Source organism: Xenopus tropicalis, chromosome 4 (genome assembly GCF_000004195.4).
Source record: "Xenopus tropicalis strain Nigerian chromosome 4, UCB_Xtro_10.0, whole genome shotgun sequence".
Taxonomy (NCBI): Eukaryota; Metazoa; Chordata; class Amphibia; order Anura; family Pipidae; genus Xenopus; species Xenopus tropicalis.
Genome location: NC_030680.2, coordinates 126,383,627 through 126,408,598, shown reverse-complemented (window position 1 = coordinate 126,408,598; position 24,972 = coordinate 126,383,627). Strand labels below are relative to the sequence as shown.

At 40.5% G+C, this 24,972-nt stretch overlaps 1 protein-coding gene across 7 annotated transcripts in view; it reads right to left on the bottom strand.

Moving 5' to 3' along the window:
* Positions 1-24,972, bottom strand: part of LOC100496572 (macrophage stimulating 1 receptor) — a 48,123-nt gene that overhangs the window by 5,029 nt on the left and 18,122 nt on the right. For all 7 annotated transcript variants that reach the window (XM_004915555.4, XM_031901125.1, XM_031901123.1 and 4 more), the window contains exons 2-19: positions 19,357-20,257; positions 18,532-18,886; positions 17,880-18,056; positions 16,723-16,845; positions 12,730-12,900; positions 12,064-12,242; positions 10,640-10,778; positions 9,786-9,922; positions 8,449-8,619; positions 5,356-5,443; positions 4,664-4,888; positions 4,379-4,525; positions 3,583-3,745; positions 3,242-3,331; positions 2,229-2,426; positions 1,399-1,479; positions 728-909; positions 145-254 (exon numbers count right to left, since the gene is read on the bottom strand). In XM_004915555.4, the coding sequence (XP_004915612.2) occupies positions 145-254; positions 728-909; positions 1,399-1,479; positions 2,229-2,426; positions 3,242-3,331; positions 3,583-3,745; positions 4,379-4,525; positions 4,664-4,888; positions 5,356-5,443; positions 8,449-8,619; positions 9,786-9,922; positions 10,640-10,778; positions 12,064-12,242; positions 12,730-12,900; positions 16,723-16,845; positions 17,880-18,056; positions 18,532-18,886; positions 19,357-20,183 (3,563 nt within the window). In that variant the 5' untranslated portion in view covers positions 20,184-20,257. The remainder of the gene's footprint in view (positions 1-144; positions 255-727; positions 910-1,398; positions 1,480-2,228; positions 2,427-3,241; positions 3,332-3,582; positions 3,746-4,378; positions 4,526-4,663; positions 4,889-5,355; positions 5,444-8,448; positions 8,620-9,785; positions 9,923-10,639; positions 10,779-12,063; positions 12,243-12,729; positions 12,901-16,722; positions 16,846-17,879; positions 18,057-18,531; positions 18,887-19,356; positions 20,258-24,972) is intronic.

The window sequence follows — 24,972 nt, the reverse complement described above, 5'->3', positions numbered from 1 at the left end:
GTCTAGACCTGGCTCATGTCACTTGAACTGGAAAAACAAATCTTTTGCCAAGGATTTATATCTGGACAAATTCAGTGATCATCAGGCACAAGCACAAACTTGCTTGCCATCATTAGGCCTACTTGCCCGGGGCTGGTAACTTACATGCAGTTGCGAGCAGCAAGGTCTCTGTGTACAAACTTCCTATTAGCCAAGTATTCCATTCCCCGGGAAACTTGCAGCCCAAATCCAACCAGGTCTTTTACTGTTGGATTCTGGAAAGGAGACAAACATTAGCAGTTAGCCATGTTCTGTGTATCTGTATGATAAAAAAGGACACTTTAAGAGATCCTAGCATCATAGCACACATTGGGACAAATCAGGGCAATCCAATAACCTTTAGCAAACCTTTAGCTCTTATGAATTATATTTCAGCAAAAGTATGGCAACCCATGTTGCCTTCATAGCAGACAATTTCAGGACAAAAAGTAAATGCATTAATAAATCAAAAAGTCATTTTAGAATCAGACATGATGTGAGTTTACAATGAAGTATATCACATGCCGTAGAAGTTAAGAATCCATAGCATGTGCTCCTACTGTACCCTGATGCTAAAAGCTTTGTAGGGATGCTGGGGGTAATAGTTTAACAACATATCGAAAAACACAAATTGTTTAACCCTAATGTAGCCTTTAAACCTTTAAGCAATTTGCCCAGCTATAACCAAGAACGTTCATTTGGGTCATACCCTCTCCTGACAGCGGATGAAATGTCTCAGGTCGCCATGTTTCATAAATGGAAGGACCACAAGGGGGAGCCCTTCCTGGGGCAAAAAAATGCCAATGAGGGATAGTACATTTGGATGGTGGAAGCTCTTCATTAAAATTCCTTCCCGAAGAAACTCCTCCACCTCCTCCAAATCTGTGATTCCTGTAAAGAGATGAAAGGAACAGCTGAAAGTAACAGTATTGCTGCACTACTGATGGACTGATACCTGAACCAAGGCTGGGGCCGAATTAGAGTTTTTTGAGGGGACACTCACTAGCCACTTGGGAAATGCTGTGCCTAGAAATGTTGCACCAGCCTGAGCAGTACCACTAAACATGACAAGCCTTTCCATGACCACTGCAATGGTTTCCCAGGAGGTTACCTCCACTGCCTCCCCCTAAATGTGAGTAATTGCCACTGGCATTGCTGGAGAAAGCTACATTAGAAAAGACCACACTGACTGACAGTATAAAATGCATGGTACTAGCCTAGTCTTAGTGGGTTACTATCAACTAGCTGAGTACTTGCTCCATAGCTGAAATGAAACTAATGTTGGGTTAATATGACATCAGTTTCCAAATTAAATTACTTTATTCTGGTGTAAAGCACCATGACACAAAGACTATTTACAGTGCTCATCTATTTTCTTACTGTTTAGAGATTTGACAGCACAGTGCACCTCCTGCTGATCTTCATCCACATAGGTGCCATGGTAAACACTCCCGAAGTGACCTGCAAGGTACAATAATGATCAACGCTCACACACAGTGCAACACAGAAGCCTAATTAATCAGCAAAGATGGCACAGTGACATGGCACTTAGCGTATTTCAGGCTGGAAAAGCAAAGGATAATGTGCTCTGCATCTAATAGAAAGGAAACATGCTCCACTTTTCTAGGAAACATTCATAGGTGTCATCTAAGCTTCTTTGTTTTCCATATTAACAGAAAAATGCAGCCAGTTTATAGACTGTGGTTATCTTCTATTTAGTTTTACTTAAACAATATGGAATAAAAGCACAGCTTCTAATGCATTTGCTTAACTTTTAGCGGATCATTCCATTGCCGACTCCTTGAGTGCTAAGTGTCAGCCAAATGTGCTGGTTTTCATACTGTTTGTTTAAGTTCCCTTTTGTCATCCACTGTTTTATCAGGGCCCCCCGCTGCCACATTTTAAGGTTGCAGATATATAGAACATTGTCATATCAGTCGTACTTATATGATTCTAATGATATCACCTCAAAAGAATAAATTATTAAACTAGTATTCACCCAAACCTCACCTTAACTGGCCAGACTGGGCAACCTAGCCCCACACTTTGGGAACCTATAATTTACTGCATGAAGCATGCAGTTAACGTTGACATGTCCAAGGAAGTCCCAACTCTAATATTAGTGAGATTTCTAAACCTATGTCTTTGTGACATCAAGATAATCAAAAGCTTTTCAAGGCAATTCAAATAGCTCTGGTCCACTGTCTGACCTTTTCCAATAATCCTGTCCCGATGAGTTGTCAGACATCTCTCTGGAATCAGAACATCTTTGACCTCCTCAAGCAGTTCTGGTCTCAGACTGTCAAGCAAACTAGTAAGTAGGATGGGCATGGAGCCCCCACCAAGACTGCCTCCGGAATAACCTGCACCGTGGGACAGCATCCCTCCAGAGTTGCTACTGGGTATATCTGTAAAGGAGAGAGACGACCATGAACACCTTCATGTGACATAGTGGGTAGGAGATGGAGAGAGAGTAAAGGGGTGGGATGTAAATCCTTTGCAAGGAATACAACAAGAGAATAAGTAGACTAGAACTCTATGCACAACCTATTGCACGATTCTAAGCACCTCATGATCCACTGGTTAAAGGGGTGGTTCGCCTCTATGTTAACTTTTAGTATGTTATAGAATTCTTATTCCTAGTAAGTTAGCAATTGGCCGTCATTATTTATTTTTTTATAGTTTTTTTTTTTAATTATTTGGTTCCCTCTTCTACATTTTTCCAGCTTTCAGATTGGGGTCACTGACCCCGGTAGCCAAAAAATATTTTGCTCTGTGAGCTCACATTATACTTGTTCATTTTTATTACTTATACTTTCTATTCAGTTCCTCTCCTATTCATATTTCAGTCTCTGATTTAAACAAGACCCTATTAACCAGTTGCTTATATTCTAAATGCAAGGGCTGCTAAACAAAAAAGCTAAGAAACTGAAAAAAAAAACACAAAAAAATAAAAAATGAAACCTAATTGCAAATCTATGTCATACTAAAAGTTAATTCAAAGGTGAAGAACATCTTTAACGGACACTACTAAACTACAGCAAATAGACATGTTTTTACCCACAATGCATAGTTTTTTCTTCAGAATTCCAGTGAAATAGCATTTCAGAATACAGAATAATGCAGTACAACAACAGATGAAAATCACTGTCCACTAGAAGTGATTCTAGAGGCAAGTCAGTTGGGTGTGTAGGTGCAAAAGCTTTGGAGAACGGGAACTTACATGATGTCCTGTAGTCTACATGAAGAAGGGAAATTGGGGACAAGACAGGTTCTCTGTTATTATTTGATAGCAGCTCCAGTGCCTCCACAGCTGAAAACAGATACGGTTATTAAAATCATTCTTCAAATACCAGAAGAACTAGATAAAGAAATGCTAGATATACGCAATCTATAATCAATTAATATGGAAGAACCATACTGCAAGAGTTTAGAGAAAATATATCATGCTAAACTGTGCAGTTTTAAGACAAAAAAAGTTATGTATGTATCTGTATTTAGCATTAATTCAAGTTCATGGGTAACGCTAGTTTATGATCTGTAGTTACTTCCCAGAGTCCTCACCTGGCTTCTTTTTCTTTTTTCTTTGATGTTTGAGAAGCAAGAAGATGAGAACTGCGACCACCAAGACCGAGGCAACGCTGCCAAGTACAATGCCTAGCACTGGATCGAGCATGTTCACAATCATCACAAGTCCCACAGTGGTGCAATCGTCATCCACGCAAACCTAGGAACAACACATTTTAGGAATAGAACAGAAAGAAACACACAAAAGTCAATTAAAACCTTACCAAAAGTATAAGTAGTACAGTGCAGTACTGGGCTCCCCAGCAGTCATACTGCGTGTTCACGAGCCGTGTTATATTTCAATGAAAATATGTTACAAAGACTGACAATTTCAGCCAGGGAGCCTCCAGCTGCCAGCCAATAACAATGTGGTTCTTATGTTTTCTAACAAGGGGCTTTTACACCAAAATGATGCTCACATTGTCTTCAATAACTGTGGGTCTGTGACTTACACCTGTATATATCATGTTACCTGATAACCCTGCATTGACAGTATGGGAGCACACAGAAGTTATTTTTGTTTTTTAGACACTGTACACCACCACCAATAGAGCCTTTAGTAGAACAGGAGACAATGTAGCACACCAGACAAGTAAAGTTAGTGCTTCAAAGGTGCTAAACAAGCCTGCAAGTTTTACTTGTCTGGTGTGCTAGAGTCTCCTGTTGTACTAATGTACTACATGACCTGTGGCAGAAAGGCTGTTCACATGTAGAGCACTCCAACCTCGTGTGTGACCAATAGAGCCTTTAAGCATGATCTCTCAGCACCAAAATCAGCACAGTAACAATGTACCTGCACTATGGAGCCTTCAGAGGGAATAACCATGCCTTTGGGAATTCTGCAGGTGATCTCATTCTTCAGCACAGTAGGGTTGCACTCTCTTCCACCAACTGTCATGGAGACTTTCAAACATGTGGCCACCTGTTCCAAGTTCTCTTGCTAATGAAGATGAAAAATAAAATAAGCAGAGCTGTCCCATGCTGCTGAGATACTACAGACAAACATTGCCAGTTGTCTCTACATCCCAGCATAAAAATACCCTTATTTATAAAATATGGTTATTGCCAGTGATCTTACATGTGTCTCGATTTCATCTTCGCCCTTCTTTAGCTTCAAGATTCCCCCATCTGGATCTTTTGGACGGAATGGGTGAATGACATAGTTCTGGAGATATCGGAACCGATAAGGGTATATATAATTAACAGCATCAAGAGCCAAGGTCAAGTTTCCAGGTCTGCCAAAATAAGGGTATTCTGGAGAACGACACACAATACGGTCAGAGGAAAAGGTCCCTTGGCAATCCTGTGAAAGACGAAGAGTTAAGGTCAAGGCAGGATATATACATCAGTATAAAACTGCAATGTTTTTGTACTGGGTTATATATCTGTTCTGATTTTGTATACATTATTTATGTCCTGCTTAAAGAAACACCCACCCATACATATAACTCTTAGTCTTGACTAGAGATCCATATATATAAAGTTTATAAAGGGAAATTTCCTCTGGAGTTATTCAGCTGGCTTAAGTATACATCAAGAAATGTACTGCAATTATCTAAAATGTTATGCAAGGCTTAATAATGGGCTATGGAACAGCACAAAACAATATTCTGCACTATTACTTTATAATATATAAAAAATGACCAAAATACGACTGCATGTAAAGTCTTTCTTTTTTTATACAACAGCACCAATGTATCCCCATCAAAGTTTATTGATGCTGTAAAATGAAACACCTACGTTGTAAACTGGGCCCTAAGCAGTACGTACCGAACTGACCGTCTTTTGACCACTGTACGAGATTTTGATGCTGGAGACAGAATCCAGGTTTGATCCCTGTATAGTGAGGCGAGTGCCACTGCAATGGAAGAAAAGTGCCAACATCACACATAACATATATATATATATATATATATATATATATATATATAAATAACAGAGCAATGTAGGCCAGCACTCACGGGTCTTTTCTGGAATCACACTTCAATAGAAATAAAATTTAAGCAAAAAAGAATCTTTGTTACTACATGGTTTTTTATTGATCCGACGTTTCAGTTCCTAACAGGAACTTTCATCAGGGAAAAATAGCACTGTGAAAGTATACACACATTTTTAAAAGCACCAGATGGCGCCAAAATATATAAATACTTGCACATAAATACTGTACATAATTAACCTTTAGTGCTGGGTTTCATAAAATATAAATGGGGATATTGCATCCAATCGCTTTGTTCAGCCTGTTGCTTTATATTAAAAATTGTCATGGTTTGAGCATGATAATGACGATATAATATTTTAAATCCCTTTCTTTTTACCTTACACTTTCCCTCTTTCATTACCACACTGACTTTTGATATTAGACTAGTCAGGGCAAGTGACTCAGATTTATGTAGGCTCAGGATAGGACTGGGCCAGCTGGGCACCAGGAAAAAACCCAGTGGGCTCTGCCAACCCAGACCCAATCCCCGCTAGCACTCCTGGTGAGCTCCCTCCCCCGATCATGCCTAAGATAAGTATAATGTATGCCCATTCTGGAGGGGAGGGTGTTGAGAAGGAAGTGGGGGCCCCTGGGGTGGGGTGAAGCTCCACCCCCTTTTGCTTTCTGAGCACACCTTCTCTTTCTGAGAGGTAATCATAGTCAGAGAGAGAAGGAGGGCTCAGAAAGGGAAAAGCTAGCAGAACTTTACACTAGACAAGGAAGTCAGTAAAAGAACTGCAGTTCAGCTGCTTGTAATAGAAAAACAAAATAAATCTGAATGCAGGGAGAAAGGTATGTTATTCTGGGGGCTGTATGTCATTTTAGGGGGTTTTAAAATAAAATGCTTACATATCAGCAGGGACCTCCATCCTCTTGTCTCTTAACTAATTGCAACTGTACCTTGTATTTATTGTTATACTTTGTATTTATCTATTATTATTTTAATAATTCCCTGTTTGTATTAATCTATTCTGCTGTACAGCGCTGCGTACATAAGTAGCGCTTTATAAATATATACATATATACATACATATCCTTTAAGTAATGCCTGCAGGCATGCACAGCACTTTCATGTAATTCCACTTCACATGAATAGAAACAGATTTGCAGAGCTGTGTGCGACATGGGCCTAAATTAAATTGATTACAATGACAGCGGCAAGTTACAACTTGTAATTCCGCACTATTTAAAAACATCTTTGCCTAAGGAAAATTATAGCGAACGTGGAAAAAAAACTGCTTACAAAACTGTATTCTGAAATATTCAAGTTATTTTTTAACAGCTGGATAGGAAGCACCTTTTTTGCACCCTAGCATTAACTTATTGGCAGGAATCGTAAATCTGGGGGCATTCCAGTGACTATTAATCTACACATTCCAGCAGCCTAATGATTGGGGTCCTTCTTCGCTTTACTATAAGGTGAAACCATGTGTTCAAGTGCAACAAACTATTCTACAGAGCTGTCACTCAGGGGCATGCATATCAGAATAGTGCACAGAATAGAACAGTGCTCCCTAGAGTTCAGGGGCATTATTCTGTCTTCAGAGTAATATGAATTCATCCTTCTTTAACTAAGGAGCAGATTTATCAAAATGTGAGTTTAGAGCCTAATACATACATAAAGACTCACCCACGTTCTATTCATTCCTATGGGATTTTTAGAAGCGCATGTATCAATGGCTGAAAGTTAGAGATCACAATTTGATAAATACACTTCTAAAAATCCCATAGGAATGAAAAGGACATGGGTTAATTTTTATGCTGTAAACTCACATTTTGATAAATCTACTCCTAAGTGTGTTGATATGTCCCCTCTTTTGATCCCTTCAATCTTCATCCTATCTCTCTGTTTCCCTTTCGTTTCTAAACTACTTGAGTGCCTAGTTACATATGACTGACACTATTCTCTCAGACAATAACCTGCTGGACCCCTACAATCTGGCTTTAGGCCACTGCACTCCACTGAAAACGCTCTATATACCTGTTATTAGTGATAAGTAAGTTTATTTGTCGACAGATTTCCTCATCACTACCTGTTATCAGCTAAAACCAAAAACAACTTCTTACTACCAATACTCCTAAATCTCTCAGCTCTCACCCTCTCCTCCTCTAGTCTCTCCATAATTTTGGCTTCAGACTCTACTAACACCCTATCTCCTCAGGCCCAGTGCCTTCGGGTTATGCTTAATTCTGCTCTGTCCTTCACTCCTTCTATCAAGTCAGTTACTAAATGATGTCACTTTCATCTCAGAAATGATGTCACAACTTTCAGAAATATTTCCAAAATACAATCATTTATCACCCACCACGACATACCACAATTTGCATTTGATTCACTCTATCATCATACCACACATTAATCACTGTAACTCCCTATTAATTAAACCTTAACCCCAGAGACCTCTCCAGTCCATAATAAATACCGGTGCTAAGTTCATATACCTTAGCAATGGCTTTAGTGTGCACTATATGCTGCTAAATGCAATGCTCAGTTTCACATCTCTCACTTAATATTGCCCAACCCCACACCTTGTTTCTTAACCCTTACTCCTTTTTGTTTGTAAGCTATTTTGGGCAGGGTTCTCTTTACCTCTTATACTGGGTATTGGTTGGTTTGTGTGTATTCTTGTATGTTTAATATATACCCCCATGTATTGTACAACACTGCGGAATATGTTGGCATTTTATATTCTTTAATAATCATGTGTATTTGGCTCATGCTGAATACAAGTAGAATGTCTCCCTATGAACAAAGCTCAATCTTTGTCCCTCAAAGATACATTATTTTGAGTAATACTGCAATGCCATCTCCTTTCCCTAGGAGAAATGTGTAATCCAGGCTATGTACCCCAGGCAATCCTACTCACCCAACCCCCTTAGCTTACCTTGCCAGGCTGCAGTTAGGTCTGATGACAGAGACAAGTGGGTCCGGCTTGTATTGGAATTGTGCTGGGGAAGAAATCTCAGCTCCATCCAACAGAGCAGAGACATTTAAAGGTCCGAGAGAGAGGGATCTGGGAGACACACAGCACAGGACCTCTGCTGGGCACAGGGACCTAAAAGAAAAGCAGACTGGTAAATCTATACCTCTGTAGTACTCTTTTGCTCAGAATAAACAACTGATTTAGCACTGCAATGTTACACAACTAAAAAGAAATAAAAATGTAATTTATGGGTGAGGAATTAGGGAGTCAGTACAGACTTGGATACATCACACTGATACTAACAGGTTACAGATGCTGAATATTCACATACTACATTCTTTCATTCACCTCATTATGTACTTAGCAGATACGTGATGCTCCCTTCAGACTGTAGATGCCAGTGCCTTACCCCGTCTATACATAGTAACAATGCCCCCCTAGAGTTCAGGGGCATTATTCTGTCCAATTAAGGCTTAGGGCACACATCGCATTGGCTTTACTGCTCACAGCCGGCGTTTTTGATTTTTGGGGGGATTTTTTGAGGCAAAGGGAAGCAGATCAATTCCGTTCCCCAGGTTCATTGACCTTCTATGAAAAATACAGCTTCTACTTGCGTGCAGGCACATGCAGTGGAGGTCAGGCCAAAAATGCAAAAGCAGCCATTTTCTGCCTGACCTCTGCTCTACTGTGTGTGTCTGAATGCAAGTGGAGGCTGTACTTTTCAGTGCAGATCAACAGAGCTGGGGAAGGGAATGGACCTGCTTCTCTCAGCCTGACAAAAACATGGTTGAGAGCAGCAGAGCCAACGCTCCATGTGCCCTGGCCCTAAGGAGTCAGAAAGCAAAGCCGTTTTGCAACTTTAAAAAAAAGGATCTTCTGGAGTGTCTCATCTTTTGCAAAACACAGCAAACATTTTGTAATTTTCTATAAAATTTAAAGAAAAAAGGATGAAAGCTAAACAATAAATTTGGCTAGAAATTCTACACCTTATGCCTTGAAATTCTGTACCAGCTCAAATACGCCGCAAGCAGTAAGATCCTGTGCCTCAGAAGATGCTTTAGTTTAGCTTTCCATCTTTATTTCTACTAACAAATGTTTTTTAAACATATGGGCAATGTTTCTACTTTCATAACAAGATATATATTCATTCTTCTTCCAGAAAGACTACTTTAGTTGCCTTTATAAACCAAGACATAATTAGTAGACAAAATCATGCAGGCAAACAAGGCTGTCTGGGCAGTACAGGTTAGAACTATACAGTACATCAATACCATGAGAGTCCAGGTATGTTTACTTACCCACTGATCATGCACTCAGCGCCGCTAATGAAAACCCTCTGAGTCTCGCCAGATCTCAGATTCTGCCCTTTTAGTGTCAACATGGTACCTCCAGCCAGGGGCCCAAAGTTGGGTTCAATAGAGGTAATAGCTGGTTCCTGTTAATAAGTATACCAATAAATAAACAGATGCTGTGCTCCTGTGCTTGTGCCACCAAATACATAGCTTACAGGCAAGCTTCTACTCAACAAATTGCTATTCCTTACACACTGTGGGTTTAAGCCTGAAGAAGGAACTACAGGGCCCTATTCCCATGCAACCAAACCTCTATTTAAGGACTATGTATCCACCTTGATTATTCCCCCATTCAGTTGTTCTATCAATAATGTGGGTTACTGTAATACAATGCCATTCCTATATGTACTCATATGCAGCTTTGCACAAATCCTATTAACCTAGAGTATTTGAGCAGACTGGGGGCCAAAAAAATCTTTTGAAAGGCCACATTGTGCCTACACACCTCCAGTTGGACAGCCCTGACCTACAGGAACCGCTCAGTCTAATACATTTACACATATTTATAATTGTTCATTGTTACTGTAGAAAAACCCCTTATACATGAGCTTCGCATATTCAACACATTTACTTCTGTGTGGCACAAGGGTCAGTTTCACCTTTTGTGTGTGTGTGTGTGTGTGAGTGTGTGTGTGTCTGTGAGTGTGTGTGTGAGTGAGTGTGTGTGTGAGTGTGTGTGTGAGTGTGTGTGGAGGGGAAAATATTATACATATGCCCTTTCCCTGGACCCTAGGGTTTAGTTCTGCCCTGCTCTCACTTCCTGTCCCTTCCCTCCCTTTTGCACTCTTGTCACTTCTTACCACAAAGTTAAAGCCTGCAGCAGATATGGTTCCTTTTATGTAGTAAGGGGTCCCCGTTAGGTTCTCATCAATAGTTAAGGCAATATCTGCTGTTGATGCAGTGTCAGGAAGCCCCTCCGTCTGCAATGTGCAAACCAAACTGCAAAAGAAACAGTTCATTCCAGTTTTCAATCCAAATACAGCAACAGAGCTACAAATTGCAACAAATACTCTGTAACTTTATAAGTCTTATGAAGCAAATCTGCTCAATAAATATGTGTCCTTTCTCTAGCTGGGAATTCTTATCCTATTTCTGTTCTCTGAACTGTTTGTTCTGGCTGTTAAAACAACAAAGTCTTTACTGCATGAGAACAGTGGTGGTTGAAACACCCAATGTGCCATTCAACTATATTTATTTGCTCTATTGAGAATCAGTTTAAAGGACAAAGGGAGAGATGTTGGGCGTCCCCCAGTGATTATAATCACTAACCTCAGTGTATGTGCAGAAGATAGAAGTAGAGAATTTTTGCTTTTTCTGGTTTTGTTTATACCCTAATGTGCATTCACACAGCCCAGGGCAGCCACAAGGGATATAAGCCTGACCACTCAATAGAATGTCTTTTTCAGCAGGCCCAAGCCATTATCTTTGAGATAAACTCAGTGGCCTTTCTGCCATGAGAGAAGCTGAGCTGCCCACAAGATAAGTTCTGTCTTAAATGCAACTGTAAGAACTTGGCTTTCTGTTTTTTGAAGGGCAAGTTCATTGCTTTTTGTGCAGAAGGTCTCTCTATCTGCACACCTGGATAAAAATAAATTGCCCCAAATTGTGGCTGTAAATAGCTGGAAACCGTAGTTTATACTGCAAATCAATGGCAGCATCACATCAGAGATTTGGTAAAGCTAAGCAAACAGCATGGCAGCTCCAGTTCAGGGAAAACACTGATATACAGATGCATAAAGGTGAAGACACATGGAGCTACTATTGGCAGCTACTTCACTGCTACAAAAATAGACAATGTTGACCATTTACTGATAATTGTCTCTACGTGTGTTTTAGCAGAGGCAGTTCTCAGTATTGTCTATGGTGGAGTATTTTCTGGTGACAAGTAGCTGCTACTAAATAGCTCCGTGTGTCTTCACCCTAAGGCACACTGGGGTAGAGATACCTATGCCAGTGTTACTGACCATCTATTTTTCAAGCTACATTTACCTGGTTATCTTTTTTTTTATTTCTTATTTCAGCAGCCAGATTTATTCCTGTGCTGATTACACATACATCTGTTTCAGCCATATTATTTGCCCTTATTTTTAGCATTCACCCAGATTTAGTAAATACATAAACCAACCACCCATCACATACAAAAAAACAATAACCCAACACACACGCAACCAGCCAATCGACGAACACACACCACACAGATCTAGCAGCATGGTGTCTCTGTTACCTTGTACTATTGCTCTTTCCGGGGTTAACAATACACGTGCGAGGTCCCACGCTCACTCTGTGAGTCCCTGCTGTGATCTTTGCCTTTGGAGGGGCATTATACACAACACTGGACTGGAAGTCTCGGCCACACAGGGTGATATTCGTGTTCCCACGTAATGGTGCTGTCTTGGGATAAAACTAAAAAAACAGAAAGAGAATGTAATATTAAAAACAGTGTCACTGAAACTACCTCTGTTATTCTTTATGACAACACCATGTGCATAATTTCTACATCATTCTGTGGTTCAGGGCAGCATTTACTATTTTGGGATTATTATTGTTTATTTATATAGTGCCAACATGTTTATTCACATCAGTCATTGCCCCGACAGTGCAGTTAATCTAAGTTCCCAGGACCCCAGTGCTCCGAGGCAATTACTAACTACTGCAGCACCATGACTGAGGCAAAGGGCTGAACAGTGCCTCTGATTAACACTGCTGCCTTGTAGCATGGGGTCCTGAGCATAATTCCAATTTGGGCAATATCTGCAAGGAGTATGTATGTTCTCTCTGTATTTGTGCAAGTCCTCCTATACCCTATATTTTGAATCATGCAGGTCAGTTAAACGTTGATTACATATTCTGTGTATATATACATTTGTGGAATATATTCAGCTTTTCTTACGTCAGTAATTGCAGGAAGACAGGTATTCTGAGCACACTCTCCCTCACATTCTCCCTGCTGACAGCAGACATTTTTACACCAACTGCAACCCATAAAGCGAGGGGCACGTAGGCATCTGCTGCAGGTGAGGAAGTGGCGGCATCCCGGGCCTGTGATATTGACTTTGGTCACCTGCAGGGGAATTCAGACATTAGCATGCAGTTTTAACTGAAATTCTTTTATTCAGTAACACAATAGTAAAGTTCAAGCAACATCCCAACACACTTTTGGTATACACACAAGAGTTATAGAAGTACTAGAAGGCTCTAGTTCCAAGTCTGAATGAGATGACATATATACACACACAAGATCTTAGAGATAACAACACATGTAAAGGACTGTAGAACATTACAGTCAGGATCTAATTTTCTCCGGTTTAGTATTCAGTTGCACCCCAAGTGTGTACAAATGAGGCACAGTGTATGTCTCTATGTGTATACACATCTACAGGGAACAATAAAACCTACATAAAGGCTAATACCTTTCTTTCAAATTATCTGCCTGGCTGTGATACTTAAACGGAAACACCAGCTTCCAAACCAAAATTTGTTAACGAGCCCCACACAACACAGAAACCTCTAATATGCCTATAACTGTAATCTGTTCCTTCAAAATGTATGAATAAATGCCATTTTTATATGCTGAAATCCAGCTGCAAAACAGTTCTTCTCTTTTTACATTGTCTGAAATCCTTGAAAGGGAGGAGGGACTAAAACACTGATGTTACAACTTCTCCACAGCTTACAGACAGCATGCAGGAACTACATAACCCACAATGCATGTGCAGGTAATGTGGGATTGGGAGGATGCAGGCTGAAGGCAGGCTGAGGACAGTCGACTACTGTTACAATTTATTTGAGTCTCAAAGTAGTCAGCCAGATCAGCAGGAGAACAGGGGGCCAGGCTAAGGTATCTGTTCCAAACTATATTATTACATTAAATTATTTTTTAATTGATGTATATGGCAAAATTTCTTGAAATTATGTTTACTTAGATTGTAAGCTCTAGGGGGCAGGGACCTCCTTCCTACTGTGTCTCATACCACATGGCACTCATTCCCTGTGTATTTATATATATTTATTGTATTTATTTATTATAACACTTGTCCTCCCTGTGTGTAATTTTGTATTCTGTAAAATTGTACAGTGCTGCGTACCCTTGTGGCGCATTATAAATAAAGTTATACATACATACATACTTTTCAAAAAGCCTAACTTGTGTTTGAGTGGAGTTCCCCTTTAAAACTAATGCTAATAACAGGGAACAAAGTCAGCAGAAATAGGGTTGGTATTATTTCAGAAAAGGTGGGAACTAGGGTTTCCACTAGACTAGTATTTAACTGTCCAAAGTGGCAAAAATATAATTTGATAAGGATAGGAAAGCTAATATATTTTCCCAGAAAAGGGGACCCTTAAAGGCACTCTAAAGGCAATGTTCACACTAGATTTGTGCCCAGTGCACACAGCAAATTGTAGTGCTCAAAGATCCCATGGAGTCTTTATACACTATTGCCGGTAAGTCAGATAAGGCCACGCCAAGGTATGATTGCTGGTAGTAGGTGTCCCCCTTTATATCAATCCATGTGTAGTTATACATTGGAATAGAATTACTAGTACTATTAGGGCAGCATATAATCATCACTATAATTAATCCAGTAGTGTGTGTGAGAGTGTGAGGGTGCAGCCCTAGAATGACACTGTATTTGCTAGCTTAATAAATAGGTTCTATATCGCATATGCACCATATTGAGCTTTGCACATTGAGGAGATATAACATCTTACAATACAACTGAAATCAGGGTTTCAGCTGTCCACATAGCTCCATTCCACCTGATCCTGATACCATGTTTGGCACATTGAGTGCAATTAAGCCAAGCCGAGTTCCCCTCCCAGCTGCGATTACGATAAAATTATGGGGGGAAAAGATGCCTTCTGGGTAGAAAATGGTGGTGAATTGCATCCAAAATTGCATTTGCACGCTACGCTTGTGTAAGTAACTGACCCTTCAGAACTGCTTCCAATTTTACTTTGAATCATGCAAGTATCAGTCTGTAGTAAAGGCTGCTATCCAAAGAAACGGGCAATAAAAGTCTTCTGTTTATATCAGGATTTACAAGTTTAGTGAAAGCAGAAGATTTACCTAAAGGAATCTGACTTATGTGGTGTTGCTAACATTTAATCATACTCCTATATCGATATCAGAGGGTTTGTACATAAAACCACATTCAAATAAAAACCACACGCTGCAAGGCAGTTCATTTACATTAATGCTGAACAGTTTTTAAAACCACAGAAAATCTACTAAAAAGCTTAACAAAATGTCAGCTCCTGGGTTCTAACAAGGAAATAGCAGTCTGTGTGTCATTTGGCATATAATACATTACATAGTTTTCTGACATTGTAACATTTTCTGGCTTATTACATGATAAAATACTACTAATATACAGGTATGGGATTCATTTTTCAGAACGTTCCAAATTAAGGGAAGACCATCTCCCATATCCTTTTTGTCTGTAATAATAAAACAGTACTTGTACTTGATCCCAACTAAGAGATGCTTAATGTTTACTGGAAGCAACACAATCCTACTGGGTTTAATTAATGTTTAAATGATTTTTTAGTAGATTTAAGGTAAGGAGAACCTGAATGACCTGAACATTGGTTCCTTCCTGTGCAGCTGGATCCTGGACTTCCTGACAAACAGACCTCAGGTGGTTCGGATCGGCAACATCACCTCATCCACACTGACACTTAGCACCGGTGCCCCCCAGGGATGTGTGCTCAGCCCCCTGCTGTACACCCTGTTCACCCACGACTGTACAGCAACACACAGCTGCAATACTATCATCAAATTTGCAGATGACACCACCATCATCGGCTGCATTTCTGATGGAGATGAGTCGGCTTACAGCCCTGACATTATGGTGCCGGGACAACAACCTGCTGCTCAACGTCAGCAAAACTAAGGAGCTCATTGTGGATTACAGGAGACTGCAGGAAGGAGGCCATACCCCCATTCACATTGAGGGAGCAGAGGTGGAGAGAGTCAGCTGCTTCAGATTCCTTGGCATCAATATCAGTGAGGATCTGAGTTGGTCTCACCACGTTGGTGTGATCACAAAAGCTGCAAGACAGCGGCTCTTCTTTCTGCGGCGCCTGCAAAGGTTCGGCATGGACTCCAGAATACTCACAAACTTCTATCGATGCACCATTGAGAGTATTCTGTCTGGCTGTATGACCACCTGGTATGGCAGCTGTAATGCTTTGGACCGCAAAGCTCTGCAGAGGGTGGTGAGATCAACAGAGCGCATCACCAGGACTGAACTGATGGCCATGCAGGACCTGTACAGACAGCGCTGTAGGAGGAAGATGCAGCAGATCCTCTCTGACCCCAGCCACCCCAGCCACAGACTTTTCACGCTCCTACCATCAGGCAGGCGGTACAGGAGCATCCCGACCCGCACCAGCAGATACAGAGACAGTTTCTACCCACAAGCCATCAGGCTTCTGAACTGCTGACATTCTACCCAAACCAACACACACTCCCCATAACTACTGGACTCTTCGCAGTGTCACTTTAAGCAAAGCCACTTTAAATCCTCACTGCACAATTTTCAAATATTGCATTGCATTTTATTATTGTAAATACTTGTACCTTTATTGCACACTTTTATTATATTTAATATTTGTATTTTTTTTTGTTTTTTTTTTTTGTTTTGTTTGTCTATGTAAAGTTGGGAGGAACACGGGTGAAAAAAATTTCATTACAGTAATGATGCTTCATTGTTATTTGTATATGACAATAAACTTGAAACTTGAATGAAGAAAAGACCCCTTATCTGGAAAACCCCAGGTCCCGTGCATTCTGGATAACAGGTCCATACTTGTATAGCTAAAATGGGTTACACCCCCCACCCTTGCAAAAATCAGTTGCCTGACTTAGAATAATGTTTACCTGGTTTCCAGTGACAAAAAAGAGGCTGTCTCCAATCTGGGTGACCTCGCGTGATACAGGATAGTTATCACTTATAGAGAAGTTTGACAGAGTGCGGGGGTTACTGTTGCGCTGCAGGACCACCTGGCAGAGATGGGAAACAGTAAAGAGGTTATGACTTTACTCATCAAAGAGGAATCTTAATGTCCTTAATAAGAAAAATCAATGACACAATTAAGTACCATTACTTTATGAGAAAAGTGCTGATTTTTAGAGCTCTACTTGTATAAAAATGCAGCGTAAAACTGATCTTTTCCTCTTCAATAAGATTCGCAACCAACAACTTGCAAATGCGTGAAATAATTCAGCTTTTGTGATGACATACAGATACTTTGCAGTAGGAAGAAGCAGGTGATTTATCCCTATTTGTAATGGTCGTTCTTAGGGCTTATGGCTATTTTTAAAGGCAACCTCTGGCTTTCCGGACCAAATATCCCTATCACTGTAATCTATTCCTTCAAAAAGTATGAATAAATACAGTTTCTATATGCTGCACAACAGTTCTTCTCTTTTTGCGTCATTTAAAATTCTGCCAGGGGAAGAGGGACTAAAACAGTGATGATACAAATTGTAAAAACTTGCAGGAACTACATAACCCACAATGCATTGCACTGTGAGGTTACTTTCCTTATTAAGGTCAAGTGTGCAGGGAATTGTTGGATTTGGAGGATGCAGGCTGAAGGCAGGCTGGGGGCAGTCAAATAGTGTTACATTTTATTTGAGTCTTAAGTAGCCAGTCAGATCAGCAGGGGAACAGGGGGCCGGGCTTAGGGAACTGTTCCAAACCATATTATTATATTAAAATCATGAAAAGGCTGCATATTTTATAATTGATGTGTATTGCAAAGTTGCTTGAAATTATGTTTTCTTTTCAAAAAGCTCAAGTTGTGTTTGGGTGGAGTTCCCCTTCAAGTTGTCTTGGCCTTTAAAAATTGTAGTTTACAACATTCTTTGTTTAAAGTGCATTTCACTGCACCGGATCTACATACTAACCCAAGACTTGTATTAGCCACTCTTAGGACATACGACTGTACTGTAAAAATGCACCTTCCCATACAACAAATGTTATACATTCACTTGTTTATTAGCCCCCCTCGGAAGTTCACTAGCTACCTTACCTGCAGCAGCCTTCCAGCAGAAGTACCAAGGAAGCCAATGGTTAAATCTTCCTGAGGACTAACATAGACAGAGGTGAGAAGTACCCCGTCCAACTGCCCATTGAATATATCAACACGTCGTAAAGGAGGCAAGACTAACGTGGGCACATTCTTGCAGCTTGTGTCAGACTGGTTGTCCTGGCAGAAGAAAATGTAATAAAAATTGACAAATTGTAGCACCCACTAGCTTGGGATAACCTGCTACTAGTGATTTCATACCTTTTAGTATTTTAAGACTACATAATACCACACTACAATTGAATACCATATAATACCACTTGATACCATACTACCATTTACTTGGAATCACTTGCTACTTATGATCCCCCCTTGGCTTTTAGTATTTTAATTACACTTAATACCACTCTTCTAAAGCCATCAGTCTCCTCACTCTACTAGCTTCTTCTTTAACTTTGTGTCTACATTCCTTCTCTAATATGTTTTTTTCTGTCCCTATCTTCATATCTTTCCACCCTGTTCACATTGGACTATATTTTCTGACTGTACTTCTAACAAAAATACCATCCTTTTCTTTCTCCACCATGACACCCCTTCCTTGTTGTGATTCCCCATTCCTTCTTAGTATATTGATCGTGTCCTATTCATTCCTTACTTTTTGGGGACAGTCCATCTCTGGTTGGAAGAAATTGAGCCCCCTCGTCAACCTCACAGAATTTGTGTTGGAGCAGCATGCATTCATCCCATCTTCAATAGAGAGATCAATTAAGCGAAGAGGGAAGGCACAGACTGCAGAATTGTAGCGGGGTTGTGCACTCTTTGGCTCACTCTGAGCAAAAACAGCAAAGAGCACTGGGTCCTTCTCGCTTATGTCCAGTTCCCCAGCTAGTGTGCTCCCTACAGTGGCAACATGCGCTGCCTTTAAAACATTGAAAATTTTAGGCTCTGCTCTTCGTCTTCTTCTTCTTCGCTTAGGCTCAAGGCGACATTCTAGAATCAGTTCTCGGTAACTGGAGGTTAAAAAGAAAGTGAAGGAAAATAATTAGGATACAAACAAAAACACAGTGGGTAAAAAAAATAATGGAAAATATAGAGACAAGGAAGATGTTTAAAAAAAATGTTCTAGAGCAGTGATCCCCAACCAGTACAGCTTGTGACCAACATGTTTCTCCCATTCCTTTTTGATGTTGCTCCCCATGGCTTCAAAGTAGGTGGCCATTTTTAAATTTCTGGCTTGGAGACAAGTTTTGGAAGCACAGAGATGCAGTTTTACTCCAAGCAGTTCACTTGGGCTACCAAATAGCCAATCACTGCCCTTATTTTGCATCATCTAAAGAATTTTTCATGCTTGAGCTGCTCACCAACACTTTTTACATCTGACTGTGGCTCACAAGTAAAAAAGGTTGGGGATCCCTGTTCTAGAGATACAGGAATGAAGTGAAAAGTCAGTACCAATAATTGATGGCAAGAGCTGATTTACCTTCGCATTTCCTCTTCATTCTTGCTGAGACGCACCACCCTGCTATGATAGGTGTTGGAAAGTGGGTGTTCAGGCTGGACAGTCAGGAAATAAACATATGATCCACTAACAAAGGTGTGCACATAATGGATGGGGTAAGAGTCCCTGTATGACTCTAACACTGACAGTGAATGGAAGCCAGGGGAAAAGCCATCTTGAGAGCCAAGGAGGCGCCTTATAGATATTGATGTTGGGCTGTAACTCTCAGCAATGCGGGAATCCAGTGATGATGCTGTATAAAAATACACTCCCCTGCTTTGTGTCACTACTGATAGCAATGTTCCAAGGGGGCTTGCTATGCAGTCTGGGCATGAAGAGGCACTGTTTCCACTCTGCCTGAAAAGGCACTCAGATTCAACAATCTTTGAGGATGCAATTATGTGCATGTAGCAAAGGCCATGCAGAGAGGATCCACAGCTGTATATAACACTTTCCTCTGGATCTACTGCCAAGACTTGGCTCACAGTATCTTCGGGCTGCTTTGGTAAAGCTTCTCCCAATTGGCATTTGGAGCAGAGAGTACACTGGGAGTCAGTAGGACCAGTGGTGATGTTTTGTAACAAATGAAGTTCATTGCCTTTGAGAACATACAAGTGATTGGTAGTGGTCAGGAAAAGCGAGTCCTCAAAGCTAACCAGGTTCTGGATGGGTCGAGAAGCTGTGAAATTTGGAAACTGGTACCGGACCTTCGTGTCCAGAGTCAAGCTAGGGGGCAGGCTCGGACACTGAGATGTCGTGATGGTTGGCAAGAGCAGCAAAGACAGCAGCGCTGTGCAGAGGGTGCCCATTCTGGGCTGGGAAATGTACAGAACCTGAAATACAATGACTCTTCACCTCAGTGCATCCATATCTAGGGGCTGACCTAGAAAGAGAGAGACAGTGTCATAGGAAATAAATATATAGTCCAAAGTAGCACAAGCCATTGTATGTCATTTTTGATATGACTGAAAAGGAGATCTCCATTCAAATAAATGTAATCAATTAAAGGAAGACTTTCACCCATGTGTAATGTTTGCCCTGGAGCAGTAACCAATAGGAACCAATAATAATGTTTGCTTTCAAACAGGTGATTGGTAAATTCTACCTGCTGATTGGTTACTTTGGGTTACTGCTCCTGAGCAAACTTAGTGCCTTTTATTATATAATCCCATGAACCTCCTTAAATAACGTTTTAACTACTCGTGCTCATCTACAGTTTTTCCTGTTGTCTTCTAAACTTCTAAACTGCACCTCAAGTTGCCACCTGGGCAGTTAAATTGATAATGGTTGCATTTTGCCCTCTCCCTTAAAGCAATTAATCTTCCTGTGCACCATTCTGTTTCAAGGAAAACTATACTCACCATAATAAATACTTAACCAATAGATGTATATCACATACCTCCCAACATTTTGAAAATGGAAAGAGGGACAAAAATAAATGCTGTGCGCAGCACGGCAAATTTTTTGACCACGCCCATTTTGCGAACACACCCCCTAAATACCACTCCCATTTGACTAAATTTGGCAGGTTATTTAAAGTTTGAACACATTTCTGGTGTTTTTGAGGTCCTGTTTTATGTGTTGGCCTTTGAGCTGTGAGTCCCAGTTTCCCCAAGAGACCTGTTTAGCTTATTAGTTACAATTGTATCTCAGTGCAGGAGGGGCTTTTTACCTTTCTGGGCTCTGCCAAACGCCCACTTATTTAATTAAAAGCGAGAAACAATGTTTCTAAGTGCAGGAGACGCTCATTAAGATTTCTGGTCTCTCAGCCAAAAGCTACTTTTTAATTAAATTTGTATCTTTTTTACAATGCAGCTCTGACTGTAACAGGAAGTAGTGTGGGAGTAAAAAGCAGACCCTAGTTGTTAATTGGCTCATGTGGCCTAGCATGTTTGTGTGCACCATGAATCGTAAGATCCCAATGGGTAGCCCTTAGTTCTTAAAATGGCAATTTTCTATTTAGGATTACCCAATGGCACGTACTAATAAAAAGTATATTTTTATGAAAATGGTTAATTTAGATGAAGCAGGGTTTTACATATGAGCTGTTTTATGCAATATATTTTTCTAAAGACATTGTTTGGGGTATAGTTTTCCTTTAATGGCTCATGAAGACAGCCCTGCTCCCCTGTACCTGACCCAAAGCAGAGTGGCACAGTTAGATTAGCTACTTGCAATGGCATTTTCTTTCCTTACGTAACAGTTTTTGGGTGGAGATCCCAACTGTTTTGTAACATTTAAAAACCCCTGAGGAAGGAATTTGCTCTTCAGTACAATATCTCGGCTGGGAGCTTCCGACTGGAGCAGATGCATTAGCCCGAGATGATATATAGTGCAAGCACGATGCCATTACGGTGTGATTCTGGATAATGTATTTGCCCTGCACTAAAACTGCTGGCAGAATCTTTCCCTAATTTAGTGCAGTGATTACACCACCCGACAGCATGCTTCCTCTAAAACTATCTGCAATATGAACAAAATTTTTCCGTACTTTTGTTTCTAAAAATATACATCCCTAAATAAATTCTCTAAGGAGGGTGGTGTGTGCTGAGCGATACATGACCTTTATAAAGCAGAACTGATTGTCTTTACGTAGGTCATGGTTTTCAAACCTCAAACTCCTACTGCTAACCAGTCACTTTATTGGCTTCGTCATAAACTCTTCCTTCTGTATTATGCAAGAGAAATCCACATACACTGAACGTTATACAGAATCTCATGAGTCACCTTTACTTTCCCATGACTGGTCAACAAAAAGGCAGTAATGAAAAATGTCAAAAAACTGTATTGCCCTGATTTAGGCAGAAGACCCACAAAGCACAGACCTACAAATGGACAGGGCTTTCCAGAAAGCTGGTGGTTGTCTGGCAGATTGGTGGTATGTAGTGGTATGTCTGGGAGAGACCAGGATGAATTAAGGCATTGCCTAAAATGCCTTTATTTTTAATTATCAGATGTCATGCAGCTTGTAGGGAGGTACACAGCTTGCCATCTTCAAAACAAATCACTTAAGCCTATAAGTGCTAACAAGCCTGCAGGGAAGATACCTGCAATTACTCCTGGCACTCAAGCTTTTATACTATAACTATCATTCTATATAAGCTATGTAATACACAAGTGCCATGAATATCTTGTAAATTATAAACTTATAAATGGAGCTTAGGGATGTCATGAGTTATAATCAGTGCCCAGTGATGTCATTTTTGTCACATAACTGACTGAAGCTTTTGTGTTACAACAAGAATGGGACCCCTTATCCAGAATGCTTGGAACCCAAGGGTTTTGGGGTAAGGGATCTTTCTGTAATTTGGATCTCCATACTTTAAGTCTATTATTCATCACAACATTACCCTTAAGTCATTGCATCTACAAGAAAGTAGCATTGGGGTACAGAAATAATAGGCAAAAATCTGGAAAAACCAAAACAGACTGAGTATGTGTTCTTCAAATTAAACTGGGCATGGATGCACACAGCACAACCCACAGCACAGAATTCATATCTAATGGGAAGTAGGGAAAACCACAAAGTATCCACATCTTCTGATGACCTGTAGGTTATAAACCCCCTGGAATGGAAATTAATAGTTGTGGCACAGTAAGAATGATGGCAGAGTAAAGGATTTAGTAAAAAATAAACAGATCATATCATGAAAGAATAACAAGAGAAAAGGTGAACACACCTCAGAGATGGATCAGATAAGGCATTCCATGTGTGTATCCAGCATAGACAGAACGCACTGTGATCTCTGGTTGACTTAAGACCCTGTATATATTATTCACAGATTTAACCTCACCCTTAGAGAAAGTGAACCTGAACACACAAACACACACATAATTTGTCTGGCAGACAAAGCACCACAGATGAATTACAAACTTGTCACGAGATGGTACGGTACAAATCCAAAATATTCTCAAATATGTGAACTAGATGTATGTATGAATGAACACAAGGTTTCTACATTGTATTTATATCATGGTATTCAGTTAATTCTATTTAAGGACACATTGAGAGGTAGGGGCCCCTGAAACTGCAGGAAGGCTAGGCCTCCATCTGCAGGGTCCATTATGTGGCCCCAAGCTTGTTCTCAAACTGTTCTGCATCAACGGTTGAGGGATATTCTACTCACTTGACTTGGAACAATCTGCTTGCTTGAATTTTTTAGTTTTATAGGTTCCAAAAATGTTCTTCGCCAATATGGCAAACCAGTAAGAGGAGGGCCTGCATCATGAATGCGACACCCAGGCACAGCACATGTTTACATCACTAACGTGGCACTTCCAGAGTTAAAGATCCTAACTATAGCCAGGTTATGAGAAAGCTCTACTTTAGCAATCAAAATATTGGCTATAGGGCACAAAATAAAGTCTGATGTTAGGTCCCCTTCCCATGGCTACTCTAGACACAGGGTTAAGGGTTTTTTTGTTTTTTTTTAAAGGCTATGTAAAAAATGGCACCAAAATCACACAAATCACCAGGCTTTGCCATGTAAACAACGGTGTAATATTTTTATGCGTTTTTAAATCCACTGGAACTCAAATAAATTAATAGTGTAAAATCTATTACAGTATTTGGATTGAGAAATTTGCCATTTATTTTACAGTAAGATTTTTACACAGTTTTTCTGGCGAATTTCATTTTACACAGCATAATAAATAGGCCCCTAGTCAATAATCTAAGGCATTATTACAGTAGAAATTTCACTAGGGCCTTCAAATGAATGGATCAAAGCATATTTCCACATGCTGAAGATTATAGTGGTTTAAAGGGGGCTGGACTAATAAACTACTCATGATTGGCTATTTTGTGGCATGACTATAAGTAAAACTTGGCTGGGGAGGCTGTTCCTGCCCAACTGAGACAGGGGGAAATGCTAGCATAATTTAATTGTATCTGCGTCTGAATATTTCAGCATGCAATACACATTCATGCAAAGCAAACACATAAATCAGATAAAATGTGTTTTTCTTTCTTCCCTCCTTCTCTCTTTGCTGCCCTGCACATTCTTCAAATGATTTCAACATGTATGGGAGATAATAACTCCCATGGAACACTGCCAGCATTTGCTCAATGGACACATGAAGGGCGCAGTTTAGAGCAAAAAGCTATAAATGTTGGTTTACAGCTGCCAGATGCAGCAGAGCTTGTACACTGACCGTGCCCACCTCATGCCCTGGACTCTCCTATACCCTGGATTTGGGGAAGCTATGTCTGGGCAAGTGCAATCAATCAGTATTGTTGCATTAAATCAGCAACAATTACAACTATACATTTTCCAACAAACAGGGTCGGACTGGGGGGTGCAGGGGCCACTGGGGCTGCCGCCTCAAGGTGCCCCCATCACCCACATCCCCTGCAGGAGCCACCGCCGCACCACCCTAACCCCCATCAGTCCTCCCCTGAGCGTGCTTAAGTAAAACGCATGAGGGGAGGGACACCGGCAGGCAGGGGAGCATAGACAGGGATCGGGTCTGGGCCCTGTCCAACCCTGCCAACAAACTACTAGTGACTCCACTTTGTACTGCTTTGACTGTATGTGTGATATGAGACAGACCACCACAGATGCAAGGTGGCTAAATAAGGATAGAAGACCAATCAAT